At 37.3% G+C, this 24,560-nt stretch overlaps 2 protein-coding genes, 1 long non-coding RNA gene and 3 pseudogenes across 7 annotated transcripts; 3 read left to right on the top strand and 3 right to left on the bottom strand.

Moving 5' to 3' along the window:
- Positions 1 to 5,306: 5,306 nt before the first annotated feature.
- LOC145217519 (uncharacterized) lies at positions 5,307 to 6,772 on the top strand. 4 transcript variants are annotated; one of them, XR_013857415.1, is made up of 5 exons: positions 5,307 to 5,367; positions 5,575 to 5,695; positions 5,895 to 5,936; positions 6,137 to 6,309; positions 6,519 to 6,772. It is a non-coding gene; the product is annotated as an uncharacterized LOC145217519 (long non-coding RNA). The 4 variants fall into 4 exon arrangements; XR_013857416.1 differs by having other exon boundaries at positions 6,137 to 6,290; XR_013857414.1 differs by having other exon boundaries at positions 6,137 to 6,229.
- A 1,338-nt stretch (positions 6,773 to 8,110) lies between these two features.
- LOC145217514 (uncharacterized) lies at positions 8,111 to 9,038 on the bottom strand. Its single transcript, XM_080084788.1, has 2 exons — positions 8,939 to 9,038; positions 8,111 to 8,853 (listed from the first exon to the last, which is right to left on the bottom strand). The coding sequence occupies exons 1-2, from the start codon at positions 9,036 to 9,038 to the stop codon at positions 8,645 to 8,647; spliced, it is 309 nt and encodes a 102-aa protein (XP_079940914.1). The 3' UTR covers positions 8,111 to 8,644.
- Positions 9,039 to 10,457: 1,419 nt separating this feature from the next.
- Positions 10,458 to 11,024, top strand: LOC145219489 (phosphomevalonate kinase pseudogene; annotated as a pseudogene).
- A 5,626-nt stretch (positions 11,025 to 16,650) lies between these two features.
- LOC145217506 (phosphomevalonate kinase pseudogene) lies at positions 16,651 to 19,121 on the bottom strand (annotated as a pseudogene).
- Positions 19,122 to 19,206: 85 nt separating this feature from the next.
- Positions 19,207 to 20,168, bottom strand: LOC145217505 (dihydrofolate reductase-like). Of its 2 annotated transcripts, none has more exons than XM_080084777.1 (2): positions 19,550 to 20,168; positions 19,207 to 19,519 (listed from the first exon to the last, which is right to left on the bottom strand). In XM_080084777.1, the coding sequence occupies exon 1, from the start codon at positions 20,166 to 20,168 to the stop codon at positions 19,596 to 19,598; it is 573 nt and encodes a 190-aa protein (XP_079940903.1). In that variant the 3' UTR covers positions 19,207 to 19,519; positions 19,550 to 19,595. The 2 variants fall into 2 exon arrangements, with proteins under 2 accessions (XP_079940903.1, XP_079940904.1); XM_080084778.1 differs by lacking the exon at positions 19,207 to 19,519 and having other exon boundaries at positions 19,651 to 19,715; positions 19,775 to 20,168.
- A 484-nt stretch (positions 20,169 to 20,652) lies between these two features.
- Positions 20,653 to 23,634, top strand: LOC145217497 (uncharacterized; annotated as a pseudogene).
- The last annotated feature ends 926 nt before the right edge of the window (positions 23,635 to 24,560 follow it).

The raw sequence follows: 24,560 nt of genomic DNA on the forward strand, positions 1-24,560 counted from the left end.
GTTAAGCGAACAGACATTATAAACTTGTTGGTACCATGTTCCACAAGATCCTGGTACAAAGCCAACAAACATGTTGTTGCCAGTTTAATCCCGCACTGGAAATCGTCAGTGCTTGAAAGGTATCCATCATCTAATACATCATTCTGTATTTGTTGTTTCAGTAATTTTGTTGGACTGGAATGGTTTTTTTTACCTCTGTCAGTTGGTCCAATACAGACCACGGAAAAAGTGCATCCCGCATACATCTACAGTTCATTATGTCAAACCAGTTGTTTATGTATTGACAAAAAAATGCAGTCGGCAAAGCAACCTTCTCAGTTTTCTCTATTGCAACCATGGTTTTTAAGGCTGAGGCAGTGGAATGACTTAACCCATATAGTGTGATTTAAAAGTGAGGATAAACAACAAAGGGAAACAACAATAATTTTGTTTTATTTTTATTGTAGTACATGTCATGTAAACATATGTTGTGTTTCAGAAAAGCACCTCGAAGGTTTTTTAAAAGATGTGGTACATCAGGCATGAAGTACAACAGCTGATCAGGCAATGATTGATGTGGAATACAACATCTCACTTCATCTCTACCAATTGTAACATAGAAACGAAGTTAAGGTTCGTTAAGTGAATATTTTTTTAGTAACCACCTGTTGCTAACAATGCCGGCTGACGTCCACATTGCTTGATTGCAAGCCCCCATATCAGTTATTATGGAACCTCTCATAGAAAGTTGAGTAATAATGGATTGTGTTAGCTTTCACAAAACCTCACCACTTGTTGATGTATCAGTGTAAAAATATTCTGTCGAAAGAAAATCAGAAAAATATCGAACTTTTTTGCAGATACACACAAAGGTCAGGAAAGAAACTTACCAACAAGTTGCTTCCAGTGTGTTGCAATGCCCTAGACCATAAAAAAACATAGCACATGTGATGCCATTATATTGCTTGCCGTTGGCAACTGTTTGCAACTTTGCATCCATCTAATCCAAAACTGTATGCTGGATCCCTGGACTCATTCCTAGACGCACAATTATGTTGCAAAGTGTGGAGTACGGGGGAAGTGGATATGATAGTGATCTTAGGAACTCATATCTACATGGCAAAAATATGAGGTCAACAGACAAAGATCACATCAGAAAACAATTTTAATCAAACATGTTTGAGGTACCCTTTCTTGCCAACAGCACAACGGATTTGTAAAGCAGCCTTTATTGATTTATCTAACCATTCTGATCTTGAGCTGTTAATTTCCTTACCTTGTACACTCTTAATGTTTGGCCGCTGCTCAAAAATTTTCCAATTTGCGTTTAATGCTGCAATCTAATTTTGATAGTATTGGAAGATTAGCTCTTACAGTTATTACATGTATCCTTTGGTGATACCTGTCGCTTTTTCCTGTTTTCTAACTAATAATTTGTGCAGCTTGGTCAATCTGTTTCCTCTATATCTTCTTCTGTATTTTCTATTTCTCTCTCTGGTTCTAGTTGTTTGCAGTATTTATGGTTGTGACTAAGTTCTAAATACAATATGTTCTTGACGTATACTAACATTAAATGTTTAGTGTAGGATATTTTTTACCTTAAAGACTTAATCAATGCGTCTTTTTAAAACGCGATTCTCGCTAGAAAGTTTCGCTGGACAGTTCGGGACACTAAAAGCGTGGGTACCGCTCGCGACTTGAGTCGACAAGATTTGTTTGCAAATTTTGATGTTTTTGTGAACACTCCTACTATGTTAAAAGGAAAATCTCAGCTGGAACCACACGATGTAATTAAAGATAGGAGAATAGCCTCAAAGCGTATTCATGTGGAACGTTTGATTGGACTTGCAAAAACATACAAAATATTGAAAACCACCATTTCACATCAACTGCTTCCACTCATTTCCAGAATTATTTTTGTTTGTTTGATGCTTACCAATTTTCGTAGAAATATTGTCCATGATGGTCAGTAATTTTGTTCTATTATCATACCACTGAATTGTATATGTTATCCTACCACAAAGTGTATGTTCTGTTGGTGCTCATGTACTTTTTCTGACCATTCTGCAATTTGATCCTTGTATTTTCATGGTATAACTTTTATTTTTGCTCCCTTTCTACTAGGTAGTTTGAAAATAATATTTCATAGTGGATTTGTGGATTCACATAAAAACTACAATAATTACCAACAACATTACGTGTTTTTCTTACATAGCACATCAAAAAAGGTCTCCATTGTGTGTCACAAAAGTCTTTCAACTTAGGCAACATACAGTTCTCAAAATAGTTGACATTAAACATAATTTTTTGCACAAACATATCACAAAATGTATACACAATAAAATAACAATATGGTTTCTGACCCTGAACTTGTTTATAGTATTTGTGGCTTGTTTTGAGCTGAAGGACACCCAAACTGGCTTCCAAAAATGGAAAGCAACTGTTTGCTTCGATCTTAGAGTTGCGGCCATTATATGGACATTTAATTTCAACAATGCCATCATATGCTAAACCATCAGATGTTGCAGCTAAATAGGGATAAGACACACTGGGAAGAACTGCAATTCCTGAATCTTCAGAAAACTTTGTTAAACCAATTGACTCATATGTCTTTCCATGAATAATGGCATTTGATTGAACGTTTGCAGTGGAATACATTGAACCGATCTGGTGGGCGAAAAGTCAGCAAAAAAATACAAGTTATGGACAAAACAACTAGTATTTTTGTTTAACATTACACCAGTTGAACGACATATTTGTTAAATATGCAACCTGGTGGACGAAAACGCCTGTTCAGCATTTTCTGTTATCAGAAGAGATTATAATGAAGCGAGTCTATCAGCGGTCACAAGGTATGTCAAGGCAGTCGGTGCCATCAAAAAAGAATATGGCCACATCAGATTTGGATAGACTACAATACGAACATAAGGCTCAATCGCTCCTAGAGGACAGCTCGATGTACCAACGGTTTGAAAAGGAATCCACCCAAGACGTCCAGCCAATCCATCAAATTTCGGACATTAGTGCCGCTTTATCGTTTTGCAATGGGCGCAACTCTTTTCGGATGGCCTTTGTTATAATGTAATTATTTTTCATCGTATCCCGCTGTCCTTGCGCCTTTTCGCTTGTTGCTCGCAATCATCATTCATTGCACTGATGAAGCCCTACCGATCTGGTGGGCGAAACGTCAGCAAAAATACAAGTTATGGACAAAACAACTAGTATTTTTGTTTAACATTACACCAGTTGAACGACATATTTGTTAAACAGCTATTTTTGCCATGTATTTTTTATACCTTCAATGACTTTTCAACCCAGTATTCTTGGAATGGCAAAACAAAATAGTCATGATCAACAGTAGCAGCATAGATAACTTAATTCACTAGATGCGCAACTCGTCTGCCGACTAAATATTAAAAAAATTCTCTCGGGTAAATTACTGCATCAAATAAGATGTAACTTTTAATGAGTATTTATGTGTTGTTGATGTATTTTTTAAACATTTTTATTTTATCAAATCTTTTTAATTACCACGAACGCGAATATATTGGTTTTGCCTTCCCTCAGACGTTGCACGCTTGAATGAACCAGTACACATGTCGTGTGCATTGGTAACAACATACACATATTTTGTCGTCTTGTCGATAGTTTTTTTGAGCTGCGACGTTTAGTTTGATAAAATTGTTTTAGTTTTTATAATTTCCCGTATAATATCATAACAAAATGGCAATTAACTTCACTTATGTGGCAAGTTTGGACTTCGAGTTCGCTGAATTGGACAATATGCCAATGTACATTTGTGAGGAAGAATTGTGTGGCAAGGTGTTTGGCTCACTTCAAGATTTAAAGGTTCATTTTGATTCCCACCTTTCTTCTAAAATTAGACGATGATGTTTTAAAAGATATCTTCACCACAGCTGTGTGTGAGTCGCAGAAGGTGAACAAAAAAATTGCGACCCCTTCCATATCCGCGAAAATCAAAAATTTCATCAAATACTTAGTCACAGAATTTATCAAACAAAAAAAGAAGACCAGTTTTATATGCTTTATCCTCAATACGCACCTTCAGCAGCTAGTCATCTCGGCATTACAAACCAATTTGAAGCCGCTCAAATTCTCATCAAGATTTTTGATTGTATTGTAAAAAAAATTTCTGTTCTTCCACCGACAGAATCAAATCCAATTCAGGACATTAATGAAAGGGAAACAGGTTTGGCTAATAAATTACGATTTTGTTTGAATTTTAAATTTATTGCATTTTTCAGAAATATTGGAATATATTGATGGGTACCTAATAAAAAAGGCTAAAACTTATTTTCAACTTGACGATTCCTTTGTATCATGTATTGTAAAAGAGAAAGCATCTGGCAAGTTTGTGGAGATGATGGAAAAGAAAGCAAATGTTCTGCACTATCCAACCAATGAGTTTCAACAATTTATCCAATCAATTTTCATCCGTTACAAAAAAGAAACTGCAGTATCTCCAAAATCTGTCAACTCTAATGAAGTTTGGTACAAAAGCTTCATTGCAACTATTGTTGGGATGTGTGGAAAAGATGAAAGTTTTGTTTTGAAAGTATTTGAGTATATTGTGCATTTGTTTATGAAAGTTTTAGGTCATAACTTTGCCAAATGCATGTTTCATAAGTATTGCAAAGCGACATCTAAACTGAATGCTGGTCTGAGAGGGGAACTTAAAAAAATCTCAACTAAAAAGTAGTATGAAAATTATATCCTGTGATCTTTTTTGTTAGGGATTGAATTTATTTATCTTTTTGTTTATCAAGTTGTAGTTGCTGTAGTTGTTTAGACCTAGAAAAAGATAATTAGTGTAAGTGGGTAAAATGACATTGGTTTATATGTTCTACCTTTTGTCTTTTAGGAAATGGTTCGTCACATACCTCGGTCCATGCATTTTTGTTCCCATACGTTGTGTTACCCCCCTTAACTTGTTTTATAGCTTTTCGCATAGATAGAGAATTGATACCAAAGCCAACTTGATTAATATCTGGGTTGGTGTTTCTCCTCATTGCAGCTCTCTAAACAAAATAATACAAACCAGCTGATTTTAACTGGGATTTTAAATTATACTTTGCACACCAAATTGCCAAAAACAGCTTCCAGGACATCTTGGGTGAGGGTCCCAAGGCAAACAAATCTCATGCCATCTTGCAGTAACCGCTTTGTAAGTGAAATCATGTTTGTTGTTGTAAACAAAAGTCCATTAAGTGTAGTTTTTGAAATTATGCGTTTGTTTTCCCCAGGATATATGATTTCCACTTAATTCTGTTGGATATTTAAAGAATGAGAGAAAAACAAAGGTGAAATAGTTCAACTTCAGATGTTTCATGAGGGAGGAAAAAACCTGACTACCTGCCAATCAGTTAGGTATGGAATAAATTTTGATTCCAACCATTGCAACCCCTCATCTTCTGCTGAATAAATTGCCCTGTTGGCTCTGCATGTTATGATATCAAACCACCTGTTTAAATAATTATTAATATCTGCTCTCAACTCTGGTTATTATGCTCCATCATCAAGTCAATGAGTAAAAAATAACTTAAATAAAACTTAACCACAAAATATATAATGCAGAATATACTTGTCCATCATGCAGATAAATTGAGCTGTTCCTTGTGAATGTGGAACATCTTGCTTTAATGCGACAGCCACACTCCAACTTAAAGTCTCTTTTGCAAAAGACACTCTCATCTAAGTTTGTATCATAAATTTTTGTTGCATTTTAAAGCTAGTCTAATTAAGTTAGTAGGCGTTGTACCTTAGTAAAGGAATTTAACTCCATGTGTACTTTTGAAAGTTTTGTTTTGTGTAAATGACACTGTGTTTCAAGCTCATATAAAAGTTATGACTCCACAGAATGGAATTCCCTGATTTACTGAAGTATTTTGTTCCAGATGGCTTTGATGAAAATAATGCATTTCTGGCTGTCTGGAAAGGTAAACATCTGTTGACAATTGTCATATACAACATAAACAATTAACAAAAGTAGCTCAAATCTAACACCTTTAGCAAGTGACTAGTGTCGCTAAGTAGAAAATTGGATAATCAGGTCTGTAGGGATTGGTTGTAGTGAAAAGGCCGGTTTGTTTTTTTGCATTTGACCCATGAATAATGTCAAAAAATTTTCTGTTAACAGCTGCGCCATCAGCTACAACAGCATTTATGTGTGCTCCATGGTGTTCTGCAATGCCAACAACCTCCCAAAACATGGAAGCCAATTGAAATGCAGGTGTGACTGTGGTTGGCCACCAAGAGATAGGCATTGAAATTTCCTTCTTAAAAGATCTGAGGTAGAACACTGCAATCATGGTACATTAGCAAATACTAGTTAAAAGCAAGTTTTGCATTATGTGTGCCATAATGGTGTCTGCATTTCTGGCCCCGTAGTCAATCAATCCATCTAAATGGCCTTCCTTGAATACTAAATTTTCTTTGACTACATGAAAAAAATAAATTTAAAAAAACATGAAAAAGTGCATAAATTGCTGTTGTTAACTAACTTTTCATTTCATCCACAGTTATGTATGCCTCGATTGGGGAAGCAAGTTTTTCAAGAGCATTGACTGCCAATTGGTTGATACCACATGCACCAGAGCCAATATTTCTAACAATCGTCCATACATTGTTTAATAGATTTGTGATCATATCTCATTTTATAAATTTATGTGTCAAATTGCATCTTATACCTGTACTGCTGTAAAGTACGTGCTGATGGCAATATAAGAACACCACTGGTTCTGAGATGATTATATGCTGCTGGAGATCTAGCAAACAACTCAATTACCCAACGAACCACATCAGGGTGGTATCGTCTCCCATTAATGGCCTTTGAAGCATTCTTACACTGCATTTTAAAAAATAAGGCTTGCCACTCATTTAGTGAATGTTTTTGACTCTCAACCAAATCCTGCAGATGGGAAATGATACATTACTGTTCCAAAAACAATGAGAAACATTTGATTCTGCATACCAAGATATCCGAATGAATTAGGTCATCCACTGTTACCAATTCTTCTTCACTAGTTGCACTTGATTTTATTTGCTGCACTCTGTTGTGTTCCATTTTTTTGGCATACTTCGCACACATTTCACACATTACTGGCCCTTTTTCTGTTACTGTGTTTTGAATGTTAGGTGATCTAGCTTCAAAAACTTTAAATGTGTTGCCATATCTACCGACTACATTGCAGTATGGTGAGCGAATTATGGTTGTGCCTGTCAGGGCCGATCCATTCCATGCTTGTATGACATGTTTATTAGTATTTTTGTTTTCTCTGCTTAATCCATACAAAGTTTAAAGTTATCCAACTCCCCTGTAATGATGTCAATAAAAGCCTAATGGTAAAAAACTGCCTTCTTTCAAAAGCAGGTGTTATACTTAAAAATGCATTTAAAGTTGATTTCTTTAATGGAGTAATACCCAAGGATAGTGGTTTAACTCGCCATCCATGAAATGAAACCCATTCAACCTCAACATTGCTTGAGATGCAAAGTCTACGGCAAAAAGTATAACATACAGAAACCCAGATTAATTCTTAATAAACATAACTGTACCTTATGTATGCCTCAACAATCTCATCTTTATATTGTTCTACCAAAAGGTATTTGCCTTTTCTATGAAATGACCACTTTTCTAAATGTTGTACAACGTTGTGTAAAACAAATTGTTAACTTAAGAAGTGTGTACTACCTTTCAGTTGAGGACCTAATTGTTTAAAAGCCTTCTCAATACTTTCAATGCTGTGGTGTTTAACTCCAGAAAGAACCTTTCTGTCAAATGGTACTTTTCTGCTTGTCTAGGCCACAACAAATGTTATTAGCTATAATAAACATTTATATGTTCATAGGCAATGTTACCACTTTTGTCCTGCATAGCTGTTTAGGAATATTTTTGTATGGCAAAGCACCTATTTTTAACTTTTTTCTGCAACCAATAATTAGCAGATCGCTTTTTTCAAAGTGATCTTCACATATGAATGCTCTGAAAAAAATACTGTTTGATTTTGACAACAGAAGTGGGTTAAAAGGAAAGAAATATTACGTTTCTTTGTGAAGCATGTCCTGTATTATGTCTCCCTTGGTTCGGTCACGCAAGGAGAGTACACATTTTTGTAAATTGCTGTAATGTTTCTTCATAGCAGAGTTGCCTTGAAATTTAGGACTGCAAATTTTAAACAAAGATTTTTTGACATTGGCACGGTTGTGCGCATAACTGCATTGAGGTATGCAACAATGGCTCATTTTTACTGCAACCTGACTGCACTGCTTACAACAAAATAACTTTCATTATGTGGCTAACCTAGCTATTACACAGAAATACAACTAAATCACAAATACGAGAATTTAGTCTTGTCCATGGTTATATTTAACATACAAAATCAATACAACAAAAACGATTAGTGATCCTTTAAAAACACAAAATAAACTTTTTAAAACAATTAAACTACGCGAGATACATGAAACTTATGTAACCTGCAAGTTTATTATCACTTCAATTTCAAAGTTATTTGACGTTTAATGCAATAAATTGCGATTTTTTGCCAATATCTTTACACTTCAACCATTGCCCGCCATTGTAAAGAAGCCAATGTGTACTGGTTCGTTCAAGCGTGACCTGTCTGGACGATTTTGCCGAGTTGCGCATCTAGTGAATTAAGTTATCTATGGTAGCAGTCTTCAAGTCAGCACTTCCATAAATATGCCTTATGCTAATGTCTTTGGATGATTTGCTACAGATTACTGTACTTGTCACAAAATCTTGGTAACCGGGCATGTTGAGAAACCGCTGTGGCCTTGGGTCATCATGCTCCTTCCCATGGGAAGGAAACAGTTTCGATGTTCTCATTGCATTACCTAATTTACAGAGATTTTTATTGGATATGATTACACTTATTTTGGTGTCCAAAAAGCAGTGTAAAGATTACAAAAACTACTTTACCTCTTTGTATCACTCTGGGGTGGTGAAATGGTTGCAGTTTTTCAGTACAACTTGGGTTTATCCAAATTTCATGCAATTCAACAAACCTGGCCAGCACCATTGCAATGGCGGCCAAATGTTTGCATGTTCAATTGGGTCCCTTACCAGCTGGGCACTCACAGGTGGTGTTAACTATAAACCCTTCTAAATTTAAACTTAATTTTACACTATATGACACTTGCTTTTTCATTGAAGCTCGTACTACACCACTGACATATGTAAGCAGCTTTTCTGAAACTGTGCTGCAAGCTTGGACATGATAAGCTTTCCCTTTTTGCATGGCTTTAAAATCATTGTTGCAAATGTTGTCTGCTGTTGATCGAAACTTGAAATAATTTTGAATGTGAACTGTTGAAATTTCTGGTATTTTTGAATCTTTTGTAAGCTGTTGATATCCACATCTAGGCCAGTACACTGTACTAGTACCACACAACTGATCAACTTGGACAGATGACACAAAGTTCTGATTTCTGTCAAATGCTTCCAACCTGAACAAAAAAATACTTGTGCTTTTTCTCAAACATTCCTCAACATAAATCAGCTATGACCAAGTATTGCTCATCCAGCAGTTTTATTGTAAACAATCGACGTTTCGACGTCCTATACAAGACGCCTTCATCAGGATAATGACATAACTTGCAAGACAAATTTGAAAATTTAGGAGATTTTACGTCGGTCACATATGAACTAGTTATCGACGTCCTTAGACGTAGAAATTTTAACTGATTTTCGACGTCATTTTTTGGTCATTTGCAGTACGTCCAATAAAGGTCACTATTTAGTCGATTTCACGTCGGTCACTTATGAACTAGTTATCGACGTCCCTAGACGTAAAAATCTAAAATGATTTTCGACGTCTTTTTTTGGTAATTTGAAGTACATCCAATAAAGGTCAATGATTAGTAGAGTTTTACAACAAGGTGGAAATTGACAAAAAAACAGGAACACGCCGACGGTGGAATTTTTGTGAAATATACAGCTTACAAAGCGTGCTTAGTTTTTTGTGGCATTCCCTTTAAACACACAAAATTAATCTATCCTTACTATTGCTAAACAAATTTAGTAAAATTAGGTTTTTAGTCAATTTTGCTTCTCGATTCTGCATGTTAACTTATGTGTGACAAAACCAGTAATATGCAATTTTGTTTATTACACAGAATGAGAAATGGAAGTAAACAATAAAAAAGCTCTTAAATTCGAACAGAATGCGTCCAGCATAAAGAAACAGCAAAACTTTTTGGGATCCCAATGCAACTTGTATGATACCATCTCAAGCATCTGTCACATCTACACTGCAAAGGTGCAGCCTCGCGATCTTCTTATCGCTATTTTTGTGTGTATGTTTTGCACTTTGTCGCTATATAAGAATTTTGTCCTCCAAGTTATGTCATTTCCTGATGAAGACGTCTTGTATAGGACGTCGAAACGTCGATTATACATTCTATTTGAATAAGCTAACACCTAATTGGTCATGCCAAACATGATTGTAATTTTTAGTGGCAAACGTAAAAGTGGAAAAGACTTCATTGCTACGAAAGTATCCCACATTATTGGAACAGAAAGATGTGGTATAATTAGACTGTCAGCACCCCTAAAGTTTGAATTTGCCAAAGAAAATGGGCTAAATTATGAAGAACTACTGAAGTCCAGTGAATACAAAGAGTTGTTCAGGGAGAAAGTGATAGCCTGGGGTGAGGATATAAGAAACAATGACCCAGAGTATTTTTGCAAACTGGCAATTGCTCCCTTTTCCGCTAAACAGGTTTGGATTGTAACTGATGCTCGCCGAAAGTCAGATTTGACATTTTTTGAGAGGAACTTTCCCGACACAAAACTTATTTTTGTTCGAATAACAGCAAGTAAAACAACACGGATTGCTAGGGGCTGGCAGTTTGTGACAGGAATTGATGATGCTGAATCTGAATGTGATCTGGATGAGGGGCTTACCTGGAATGTCGTGATAAACAATGATGACAACTTGCAAACTTGTGCTACAAATGAAAACATTTTGAAGCTTATTAATACCATAAAAGAAAGTTACTCTTAAAAACCCATCATAATTGCAATATCATACATAAAACTGCCTGTGCTTCTTGTTTTATTTTTTGTTAAAAAACTGTGGCACTGCTCTAACTATGTTTAAGCCAAGCACTATGCAACAGTACAAAGTATTGTACTGATTTGGCTCAGTAATCCTGGTTTCAAACCTATAGCACTGTCAATAGCAGGCATTATTGTTATCAATGGACCAGCAACGAGTTATTTATGATGTCATGCTGCACCTAATTGTATTGTAAATTGTTTCATGGAATTTTAGCATTATGTACTGCCTGGCTTTGTACCCAGTATAATTGGTCTTGCTTGTTGACTTGGACACTAGATGTAGTGGTCCTGCACTCCCAAAACCTGTCATATTCTTCAGAAGAAAAATAAAATCGAAACGTCGATTATCATTCTATTTGAATAAGTTTTCTAGTTTTTTTAGTAACATACCAGCAGGTTCTTTTGGTGATTGTGCTGGGAAAAGCATCTATTGAAAAGCGAACGCAGCAACGATTTGCAATAAACTTTCTTTCTACGTCTAAGGACGTCGATAACTAGTTCTGATGTGACCGACGTGAAATCTACTAAATATTGACCTTTATTGGACCCACTGCAAATGACCCAAAATTTACGTCGAAAATCATTTTAGATTTCTACGTCTAGGGACGTCGATAACTAGTTCATAAGTGACCGACGTGAAATCGATTAAATAGTGACCTTTATTGGATGTACTGCAAATGACCAAGATATGACGTTGAAAATCAGTTAAAATTTTTACATCTAAAGACGTCGATAACCAGTTTATATGTGACCGACGTGAAATCTACTAAATATTGACCTTTGTTGGACGTACTGCAAATGAACAAAATATGACGTCGAAAATCAGTTAAAATTTCTACGTCTAAAGACGTCGATAACCAGTTTATATGTGACCGACGTGAAATCGACTAAATATTGACCTTTATTGGACGCACTGCAAATGACCAAAAAATGACGTCGAAAATCAGTTAAAATTTCTACGTCTAAGGACGTCGATAACTAGTTCATATGTGACCGACGCGAAATCTACTAAATATTGACCTTTATTGGACGTACTTCAAATTACCAAAAAAGACGTCGAAAATCATTTTAGATTTCTACGTCTAGGGACGTCGATAACTAGTTCATAAGTGACCGACGTGAAATCGACTAAATAGTGACGGACGTACTGCAAATGACCAAAAAATGACGTCGAAAATCAGTTAAAATTTCTACGTCTAAGGACGTCGATAACTAGTTCATATGTGACCGACGTGAAATCTACTAAATATTGACCTTTATTGGACGCACTGCAAATGACCAAAAAATGACGTCGAAAATCAGTTAAAATTATTTCTACGTCTAAGGACGTCGATAACTAGTTCATATGTGACCGACGCGAAATCTACTAAATATTGACCTTTATTGGATGTACTTCAAATTACCAAAAAAGACGTCGAAAATCATTTTAGATTTCTACGTCTAAGGACGTCGATAACTAGTTCATATGTGACCGACGTAAAGTCTACTAAATAGTGACCTTTATTGGACGTACTGCAAATGACCAAAAAATGACGTTGAAAAGCAGTTAAAATTTCTACGTCTGACGTCGATAACTAGTTCGTATGTGACCGACGTCCAAACAAATGACATGTGACTTGGCTCGTATTTCGACCAAATATGTAAGTCGAAAAGACGTCTGAACTTCGACCCTCTTGTTTGGTCCGATATTTACCAAAACCGGACGTCTAAAGGCCGGTTCACACATCGTCCGGTTTGCGTGTAACAGTTGCGTGCACCGGCTGACCGCAAACGGTTGACATGTCACACATCTTGCGACGCTTGCGGTTGGCTTCAATAGCGGCAAATTTTCCTGCTTTTTGCGGCTGGCGACAAAGTTGAAAATATTCAACTTTTGCATTGCGGCTAACGGCTGTTTCGTGTGTGCAATTGATATTAACATGTTTGTTTTTTCGTATTATTTGCACAGGTTGGAATATATTCACATGAAACCATTTCAACCTTAATTTTCAAGTGTTTGATGTAATTTTGGACTCTGTGAGTGTAGTTGTTTTGAGAATTTTTACGTTATTTTTGCAACTGTAACAATATTTGATTAAATTTGTTTTCCAAAATGCAGGTGAATAACATGGATTCGTTTAATGAAAAACTCATAAATTTTGTTAGGGAACATCCAGTTTTGTATGATTCAAAACATCATCAATATAAAGACAACATAAAAAAAGAAAATGATTGGAAAACAATTGCAGCAGGGTTAGGACAATCAGGTAAGTTGTCGGAAGTAAAATGCTTTTGTTTTCTGTACAAAAATTTATACTGTGAAACATGATTTAGTGGAAGCCTGTACAAAAAGGTGGAGAAGTCTAAGAGATAAGTACACTAAAGAAAAAAAGGCGAAAGATCAAAGAAGTGGATCAGGTGCAGGCAGCAAACGTCCATGGGAATACTTTGAGAATATGACATTTTTAGATGACCATCTTCGACATAGATTGTATGTGTGACCCTAATGTTAAGTACAGTTTACTAGCGACATTCAAAGTTTAACTGGCTTGAAGTTAAATCAGTTTAAGTCAAATGTAAAATGGGAGTCACAGAATGGTCTGCAATTTGTAGCAGTGTTTTCCATGTCCCAGGTGTACATACAAATTGATTTGTGTAGTTTTGAGAATAGGGTTACAAACACTTATACATATAAAAGTAAAGTAGTTTTTACCAGCTTACACTAGGATAGGCGTAGGTTGCAGTCACATTAGCTGATGACCTAAAAAAAAGTTGAAATAAACCATTTGTTTTTAGAACTGTACACAACATGCCTACATCCATTCTGGATTTAACAAGCTCCAGCAGTGAAGAAGCCCAATTAGACTCTTGTGGTAAGAAAAAGTTGTTTTGTATTTATTAGATAAACCTTGTTTAGTAAACCATTTAAATTTTGATGAAGGATCTGAAAAGCATATGCATTTACTTCCATATGTGATATTGTAGTTCTGTATTTGATATATTTCATCAGTGTATAAAATCCCTACAACAAGTCAAACCTAGTATGATTACAGATGCTGAATTTGTTGCATTAGATTGTGAAGATACAGCTGAACCTGTGCAGACTAAAAAACTGAAAAAAGAGCAACACTTTGAAGTAAGTTATTATGTGATGTGATAAACTAAAAGTGTAGTTTCTACAAATTACAACAAGCACATTTCAAACTACTGGACATCATATGGTTTATTTATCAAATGTAAATGTTTTAGAAACAACTGTTGACACTACTTAAAGAAAACAATGAGGCCATTTTCAAAGTGACCACCACTAGCGTGAAGGTGAGAGCGAAGCAACTCAATTTGGAAAGTTGGTTGGAATCAAATTAGGTCAGCTACCTGAAGATAAAGCTGATCAAGCCATGGCCCAAATTTTTCAATATTTAATCGAAATAAAACAAGCATAAGCAACAAAGGTGTTTTTGTCATTTTTTATTATAAATAAGAAATACAATTGTATAAACATGTAAGTTCAGGTAGGGATAGCAAGTTATCTATTTACAACACTGTTTTGCCATTCAAGCTTTCCCTGGGATGACTGGAAGTAATCTTTAAATCTATCGCGTATTTGGGAGGCAGATTGAGTGTAATTATTTGAACCAAGTTGACCCATCGGCAGCAAGCTGCTTCCCTCCTTATCATGGCGCCAACCTCCAGGTATTATATTACCGTCGACTTCACGATCCACGTAAGATGGTGAACAATATGAAAGCTCAGTTTCATTCTCATTTTTGCGCTCTTGGAGATAATTGTGAAGACAACAAGCGGCCTTAGTTATCAACACAGCCTTGTTTACGTTAGCAACAATCGGGCGTTTGAAAACCCTCCACCTTGATGTTAGAATTCCGAATGTATTTTCTATAACTCGCCTAGCCCGGGACAGTCGGTAGTTGAATACGCGTTTGTCATTCGGCAACAAGCGTCCTGGGTAAGGCCGCATCATGTTATTTTTAAGTGGAAATGCAGCGTCTGCAACAAAACAGTACGGAACCTTTGTTGTGGTATGAGGTATACATTCTGGTGGCGGAAATGGAAGTGCGTTGTTTAAAAATTCTCTTCCAAATTTAGAGTTAGCAAACACTCCTCCATCACTGTGTCTGCCCGAATCCCAAATATCGATGACAGAAAATCTGTAATCTGCGGTGCAAATCGCCAACAACACAATGCTAAAGTATCCCTTATAATTGTAGAACTCCGACCCTGACATTGGAGGGGCTTGTATCATGACATGCTTGCCATCTATGGCACCTAAGCACATGGGAAAGTTCCATTGTTGATAAAATTTTTGTGTAATGCTGACCCAGTCCTCTTGTGTGTTGGGCATTTTTAAATACGTCGGCTCAAGTACTTTGCAAAGCACTTCGCACGTTTCTTTTACAATGGCGCACAAGGTTGACCGTCCAACGCGGTAATTAAAAGCAATGGTCTGCTGTGAATCCCCAGTAGCTAAAAATCTGCGTTACAAAAACTCTTAGTTTAATAATGAGAACAATCAACTGAAATTACCTGTGGGTCTAACTCTTACCTTAAGGTCATTGCTAATCTCGCATTTGCAGATATGGAACTTCGCCAACCCGTATGCTGTTTTGAAATTAACGGTTTTACCAACGAAAGTAAGTGGTCATACGTCCTGACGTCCATCCTGAAATAACGGTGAAAGCTTTCGGGGTCACTACGCATTTCCGCTACAGGGACTAGTTCTCCACGAATATCCCTGTGTCTATTAATTGGCCTTACCCACCACCTAAAAAACAACAAAGGGTTTATTAAAAACATAAACTAGGCCCAATTATCAGCAATAAAATTGTAACCTACCTCCGTTTACGACGACGGCGTAACTTTATCAATGCAGACAGAATTAGGCGACGGTTTTGTAAAAGCAGGAGCAACTTTGTTTTACAATGGGACGACATTTTGCCTGTTGATGCTACAGATTGCCAGTTTAAGGCTGGTTTTTGCCATGGCAACTAAAAACCGCAAGCTGTAACACAGTGTGAACCGGACGCGGCTAACGGCACACGTTTTGCCGTTGCGTACAACTGAAACCGCTCAGCCGTTAACCGGCAACGCAAGACGGACGATGTGTGAACCGGCCTTAACAGACTAGTAATTACGGACAGACAACGACCGAACGTCGAAATTCGTCGATTCGACGTCGCGACATCATTTCGACATCTATTCAACGTCGATAGGACGTCGTGTGTCTGCTGGGAAGCTTGTGCTTTCAAAAAATTTAAAAATCCACCTGTATTTGAAAAAAATCAGCTGAAGATGTATATTTGCCTGTTCTCAAAGGCATAGCATAGTTATTGGGTAAATAAGAAATTCAGTAAAAAGGCGGACATTTGAGCACTTTTTCTTGGTGACCTGGGTAAGTCAGGAACGAATCAATTGATTGAGCAGTATCTGATCCCAGTGACAGTCAACATACTTAACGACGATCGCTGTTTTTGTTTAAGTACAACTCTAACAATGAAAACTACAACTATAAATTCAAGTACACTCTAAATCAGTTACGGCCTAACTACTGCGATATTCTTCAACCTTTGGTCGAATAATAGTACAATCAACTTGTTTCGTGATTGCTTTCGGCAATGTTTAGTTTTTATCAAAATGAAGCATTGTATTTTTAGCATCTGTACACAAACATGAAAAAGATGAAGTAATAAGTTTTTGCTGCCAACGAAATTTTGTTGTGTTTCTGCTTACGAACAATGCTCTTTGTTACGTCAAAAAAGAAAAAATTTGCTAGGACAGCTGCAACGCAGATTCTTATTTAACCAACGGCCGCCATTTACCTGCTTATTTTTGTTTCAAAATACTTGGTTTATATCATGTATTTACCATATAATAGCGCCCCTAAAGCCCAGATTAATTTCCCGCTCGGTGCACAGATTGAGCTGCACAGCGAGGAGATCTGTATTAAGTGTTTATGATTTCATAATCTATATTGTGATGCTTGTATTCCTGTTTTGTACGCATTGTTGCCACACAATAGGAGTACAAAAAGTCTGACACATGGTTATAGTACTCTTAAGTACCACAAAAACTGTGTAGAGCAGTTCGAAACTCCCCTGCTTAATCTAACCTTCCAGTGTTTTGATATTTGGCAATTACAAATTGCCGTTTTTGGTGATTCTCAAACACAGTAGTGTGCCGTGAGAGATTTACAAGTGTGCCGCGAAATGGTTCCTATTTTTAAGTGCAAACAGTTCCTGGTGTCATAGCACTTCATGATGAAGTACTGGTGAATGAACATTCTTTGAACAACTTTTGTTCTGTTTACCTGCGAAGTGTGCCGCGGAAGGAAATTACATTTTTTAATGCGTCGCATGATTAAAAAGTTTGGGAACCACTGCCCTAAAGTGCGACAAAAACAAGTATTTGCATTGTACTTCAAAAGTGCCTGTGTCGGATTCGGCGTTGCCGAACCCCTGGGGTTCGATCGAAGCCCGGTTAAAATTCACTGCTCTAAATATACAGAACGACGATCACAACTCTTAAATATTGTGTTTTTGTTGTTTCGGCTTTTGTTTCTGCAGGGTGTTTATCGTTGCGCCCTACTTTGCCTCTTATTGTGCCCGCTCGATTGCTAGGCGCGTTTCCTCCGTGTCTCTGATAAGACATGATTGGTACGCGGGTTGGGCGTCACAATGCTTGCCAGACCCACAGTCAGTCCCCCGCTTCTCCACCTGTGATGGTGTTGGTTTTTAGCCTGTTGTTGTTTTATCTTCATTTTATTGTTGTTGTTTTTCTTGCTTTTACAGAACTGGCGATACCAATAGGCGAAATATACATTCCTAACCATTATCGACTGACTCTGTTTCTTTGGAAACCTGTTTTCTATATTTAGAGCTGGGTAAGTCGGGTTTGTTGACGTTGTTGCAAAACTGGAAATTTCAACACTTCGTTATGCATTCTGTCGTGCGGTTGTGTTAGACGAAAGTTTATTGCAAATCGTTGCTGCGTTCGCTTTTCAATAGAAGCTTTTCCCAGCACAATCACCACAAGAACCTGCTGGTATGTAACTCAAAAAACTAGAAAACTTATTCAAATAGAATGATAATCGACGTTTCGATTTTTTATTTTTTGAAGAATATGACAGGTTTTGGGAGTGCAGGGCCACTACATCTAGTGTCCAAGTCAACAAGCAAGACCAATTATACTGGGTACAAGGCCAGGCAGTACGTAATGCTAAAATTCCATGAAACAATTTACAATACAATTAGGTGCAGCATGACATCATAAATAACTCGTTGCTGGTCCATTGATAACAATAATGCCTGCTATTGACAGTGTTATAGGTTTGAAACCAGGATTACTGAGCAAAATCAGTACAATACTTTGTACTGTTATATAGTGCTTGGCTTAAACATAGTTAGAGCAGTGCCACAGTTTTTTAACAAAAAATAAAACAAGAAGCACAGGCAGTTTTATGTATGATATTGCAATTATGATGGGTTTTTAAGAGTAACTTCCTTTTATGGTATTAATAAGCTTCAAAATGTTTTCATTTGTAGCATAAGTTTGCAAGTTGTCATCCTTGTTTATCACGACATTCCAGGTAAGCCCCTCATCCAGATCACATTCAGATTCAGCATCATCAATTCCAGCTCCTAGCAATCCGTGTTGTTTTACTTGCTGTTATTCGAACAAAAATAAGTTTTGTGTCGGGAAAGTTCCTCACAAAAAATGTCAAATCTGACTTTCGGCGAGCATCAGTTACAATCCAAACCTGTTTAGCTGAAAAAGGAGCAATTGCCAGTTTGTAAAAATACTCTGGGTCATAGTTTCTTATATCCCCACCCCAGGCTATCATTTTCTCCCTGTACAACTCTTTGTATTCACTGGACTTTAGTAGTTCTTCATAATTGAGCCCATTTTCTTTGGCAAATTCAAACTTTAGGGGTGCTGACAGTCTAATTATACCACATCTTTCTGTTCCAATAATGTGGGATACTTTCGTAGCAATGAAGTCTTTTCCACTTTTACGTTTGCCACTAAAAATTACAATCATGTTTGGCATGACCAATTAGGTGTTAGCTTATTCAAATAGAATGTATAATCTTTTTTTTTTGTTATTTATTTTATTGATTTCTTTCTGTACTGTATGCAATAGAAAATTTACATCAAACTTGTTTTGCTACGTATAGTCACAAACTATAATGTAAGCATATGTACAACGGCAGTTTCTTAAATTGAGGTATTTCAATGTACAACTAGCAAGCCTGCGAAAAAATGGACAGCAAACTGAACGTTGGTACTCCAAGTACATGAAAAAAAAACGCAGCTATATGTGATCGCAATGTAGGCAACATAATTGACACAACAAAATTAGTAACACATGTAGGCAACATAATTGACACAACAAAATTAGCAACACATGTAGGCAACATAATTGACACAACAAAATTAGTAACACATGTAGGCAACATAATTGACACAACAAATTAGTAACTTCAAAGCACATATGAAAGATTTAGGTATTTAGTGAATCAATTCAAGAGGGTTTATGTTTTTGGTAAACTTCAACTTTCCACTTAATACCGTTTTCTTCATGTACACCCTGTGGTACGTTGTCAAATTGATCTGTTGGAAGCAGCGTAAACGTTTCATCCAGCTTGGGAAAAAATGTGTCACATTTAAAATCAGCCATGACCCTTGTAAGATAAACTTTACCACAGAAAGGAGACTCTTGAATAACTTTATAAATGTCAGCACCTCCAATGTTGATTACTTCATGTATCTTGTTTTGCCATTGTTCAGATGATAATAATTGAATTAAATCTTCAAATGACCGAACAACGGCATCCGCTCCAGGTGTGTTCAAAGGTAGTGTCCGACTCATAACAATGTTGTATCGATTTTTCATTGGTTTAAAAGACTTGGGTATGCTATCCCAATTTTTTCTTCCCACTACAACAGCATTCTTCTTGCCCTCTGGTGGTGATCCAATTGATGCTTTGGTGAACCATGCCATTTCCTTTCTTAACCTCCAAGGTAAACTGCCATTTACTCCAATTCCCCAGTTGTTACAACAAGCAGCTAAAGAGTGAATTTCAATATTTTTCATGTTGCCCAAAATAGTTGATTCCAACCACAAATTATTCCTGATTTGCTTATTCAAATAGAATGTATAATCGACGTCCTATACAAGACGTCTTCATCAGGAAATGACATAACTTGCAGGACAAAATTCTTATATAGCGACAAAGTGCAAAACATACCCAAAAAAATAGCGATAAGAAGATCGCGAGGCTGCAAACTGGCACCACGCAATGATAACACAACTCAGTGCTGTAAAAGCGCCCGATAATTTATCGGCATTAGAACATCTGTTTTAACGTTCATTGTGTTGGCGCGTGAATGGATGTTCCAAGACTCTAGGAAACTTCGCTGGTGATAATCAGTTTCCTTCACCAACACCTGAGCAGCAGAAAAATTTATGCTGTGGTGGTGAGTAGTTGCATGGTTTGCCAACGCTGATTTCCTAGCATCATTCTTGCCCACATCCCTTTCGTGTTCTAAATACGCGTTACTAATATCAGTTCACTGGGATGGATATTTATGGAACCAATGTGCTTATTTTCGAAAGTGGTGGTGGTTTGACACCACTAATGGAGGCAGCAGCACCTGGACATGAATTAATAGTAACACTTCTATTAGAAAAGGGAGTGGATATATCCAAGGTGGACTTTAATGGAGACAATGCTCGTTCCTTGGCAAAGGTATATGGCCACATTAACATTGTCCGAACTATTGAACAATACAAGCCAAAAAGAAGGCAAAGTAGAAGGAAGAAAGGCTATCCACAAAACAACTCTAACCAAAAGCCTGGTGGCAATCCTTGTGGAGGTCAGGACCTAGTATTCATGATGGTCCCATGACCTTCGCCCAAATGACTGGGTTGGACCCCAGTGGCAAACCCCAACCCCACGCAGCTGTGCCTTTTTTCATGCAAGACAACCCGTTTTCCGCTGAGACGCCAAAGCCTGTGAAATGGGAAGGGCCCAAAGATTTGGAATCACTATTAAAGGAAATTGGCTGCAGCAAGCATTACATTAAATTTGAAGACCAGGATATTGACCTTCATGTGTTTCTAACATTGTCAGAAGCAGATTTAAAAGAAATTGGTGTCAACTTATTCGGACCCCGTCGAAAGATGGTGTCAGCAATTTCAAGACTTTCTAGTGAGATTCAGGCAAGCATATCAGATGCTGCAGAAAATATCTACGCTGAGGACTTATCTGCCCAAGTCGCCAATGAACGTGAACTAAGACAGGTTGCTGAGAGCTGTTTAACGGTGTATAAGGAGACTTGGTCAAATCTAAAAAGGTGGACAGAAAAGTGTACATCCTCACAAGCACAACTACTGGAAACTGTAGAACAGTTAAAACTACATGCTCTAAGCTTACATCCAGAACACAATCCAAATACTAACAAAGGAGGTGCAAATAATCAACGAAGGAAGCATGACGGTCTGATTAAACAAGTTCAAGAATTAGCAACAGTTTCACACCATACAAATGATTTAGTGCAGAAAATGCAGAATACTCTTCAACGGTCAAGCTGGAAAAATGTTGCACCCTCAACTAAAAGCAACTAAAAGCAATTCAACAGCGCCTGGTTGAATGACCAAACCTGTGCCAGTGCCAAATCTAAGTGAACTTTTTTAAAGTGGTGTCCATAGCAAATGACGAAACCGCTTGACCTCATGCTCCTTGCCAAATGTCCTAATCTGTTTTTCCTTTACATTCTTTTCACCCTTTGATGCTGCAGTCACGGCTTTCTGTGGGTCTACTGTGAACTACCGCATCCTGAAAATTCTATTGCGGCCATACTGACATCCAGTATCTGACCAAAAAATACACTTTAACTCAATGAAATAAGCTGTTGCTGCCAGGCATAATGTATGACCAAGTATTGCTCATCCAGCAGTTTTATTGTAAACAATCGACGTTTCGACGTCCTATACAAGACGCCTTCATCAGGATAATGACATAACTTGCAAGACAGATTGTATAGGACGTTGAAACGTCGATTGTTTACAATAAAACTGCTGGATGAGCAATACTTGGTCATACTTTAACTCAATGTTGCACAAAACATGTTTTTGTTGCACTTATGTGTGAAATTCGCAAGAGCTTTGTGTGACATGTTTAAACTTATCTTTTTAAATCTACTGAGTGGTTGCTTAGCAAAGTTCTTTCCTGTTTACTTAAAATATACTTAATAAGATTCCACTGTCATTCTTGCTTTTTTGCAGTTTTACCTATTGATAGTGTAATATGTTTGGTGCCTATTTGTCTATTGCTTTTATATTTTACAATTGTGCTCCATTTTAATTGACCTGGATACATAATGTTCACAAGGTTTATGCGGAACCTCGTATGCTTTTCAATTTCATTTGATGTGTTTGATAAACAAGGAATAGTTATATTGCATTATGCCTGGTAGCAATAGCCTATTTCATGAATTTAAAGGTCTGTACGGACCCAGCGTCCTTTCGCAGTTGCGGAAATACGTTGATCTAAGACGTACCAATGTGAGACACAAGATGCACCTTTTTTCAACCATAGATGCCTTAGTGACAGTGTGTTGCCTCGGTCGAACGGAACTAGTTCTTAACAAGTTTGTTAGTGCTTTGCACAAGGAGAAGAAATGCATCTCCGATGCGATGTTTCATCACCTGCACAGCACATATGGTGCTGCTCCAAGGTTATATGGATTGCCGAAAGTCCACAAGAAGAATGTACCTCTACGTCCAATCGTGTCGTTTATTGGAAGCCCCACTTACAACCTAGCCAACTATCTAGCTCGACTTTTAGCACCGTTGGTCGAAAACACTGAATTTACCGTCAGAAATTCTGCAGAGTTTGTGAAAGATTTGAAAGCGCAACAATCATTGTGTGAAGACGAAACGTTGGTTTTATTTGATGTTACTTCATTGTTTACCAACGTACCAATCGATCTAGCATTGGAGATAACGGAGTCTCGTTTACTCAATGATTACAGCCTTAAAGGCAGGACCTCATGGACTCATGAAGACATACATAGTGGGCTTGAGATTTGTTTGGAACAAACATACTTCAGATTCAGAGGTTCCTTTTACAAGCAAATGTATGGCACGGCCATGGGCTCTCCTGTGTCGTCAGTGGCCGTTGCCAACATGGTCATGGAGTGTGGAGGAACGTGCCTTGCAAACTTTTACCACACCACCACGGTTTTGGCGACGGTATGTAGATGATACATTCTGTATCATCGATAAACACCAGGTAACAGAGTTTCTGCGACATTTAAACAATGTGCAACGAGGAATTGCATTCACTATGGAATTGGAAAGCAACAACAGTCTTCCGTTTCTAGATGTGGAAATTTTGGCATGCTGGGAGGCGTTGCCAGGCCTTATAAGAGGAATGTGCAACCTGTGCTCCGCAGCAACAGAAATGAAAACCGCAGTTGTTACATGTTACCAACCTTAACAGTCCAATTTTTGACAGATAGCTTTGCTATCACAGAGATAAAAAGCGCAGTTTTCATTTTTGATGAGTTGCAAGGCAGAATTTTTTACAAGGTCCGGTATTTTGTTATTGTTAACTTTCAAGACGCAAAAAAACACCAAATAGCTTTCAAATCAAGTTATACGATGTTTTGTATGAATGTAGGTAGTTTCAAAAATCAAAAACAGAACAGAAAACAGTTCAAACGTAAACTGTGGAGCTCCTCAGAAAAAAAGAGTTCGGAAAACTGCTACAGGTTTGGCTACAAAACGTTGAAATTCAGGGCGTTAAGAGCAGAAGTCGAACCGGAACTGAACCCGAACCCGCAAACCGGTTTAAGTAGTTTATTTCATTAAACCGTACCGCCGATATGATTTCCGTAAAACCCAAACCTGAGTTGAACCCTATACTTTTTTGATGTTGGACCCCAAAAGGAACGCAACCATCAAAAATGTAGTCTGTATTATATTTTGTGATTTTTTTTTCAAAATAGCGCACTGCAGAATACGCTATAGGGCGTGTCAAAAAAAACACTGAACAGTCAAAATTCTTTTGGAGTTTGGTACGGCCAAGTGATCATTGCGTATTCCACAACAAGTTTTTTGATGTGTTACGTCAGAGCATGCGCAAATTGTATGTATGTCTGCTTGGCGGCCGTCTAGATACTGCGCATTGCTGTCGTTGGCATGGTCATCCTAGATGTGCTTTTGGATATGTATCTGATTTCGGTTATGTGATAAGCGATAGGCTGTTAAGTGCACATTTGTGTTTCTGCATGTTCTAAGGCACAGCTCTGTAACTAAGCGATTTACTTTGGACCACCAATTTGCCAAAGTTAAAGAAAGCGACAGTGTTCAAAAGGGGGCCCACAAATAGACTTGCACCAGCGTTTGTTACAAATAAAACAACTATTTATGTATTACAAATAGATGCACATTTTACACATCTGGTTTGTATTGAATTCA

Source organism: Phallusia mammillata, chromosome 3, assembly GCF_965637545.1.
Source record: "Phallusia mammillata chromosome 3, kaPhaMamm4.hap1.1, whole genome shotgun sequence".
Lineage (NCBI taxonomy): Eukaryota > Metazoa > Chordata > Ascidiacea > Phlebobranchia > Ascidiidae > Phallusia > Phallusia mammillata.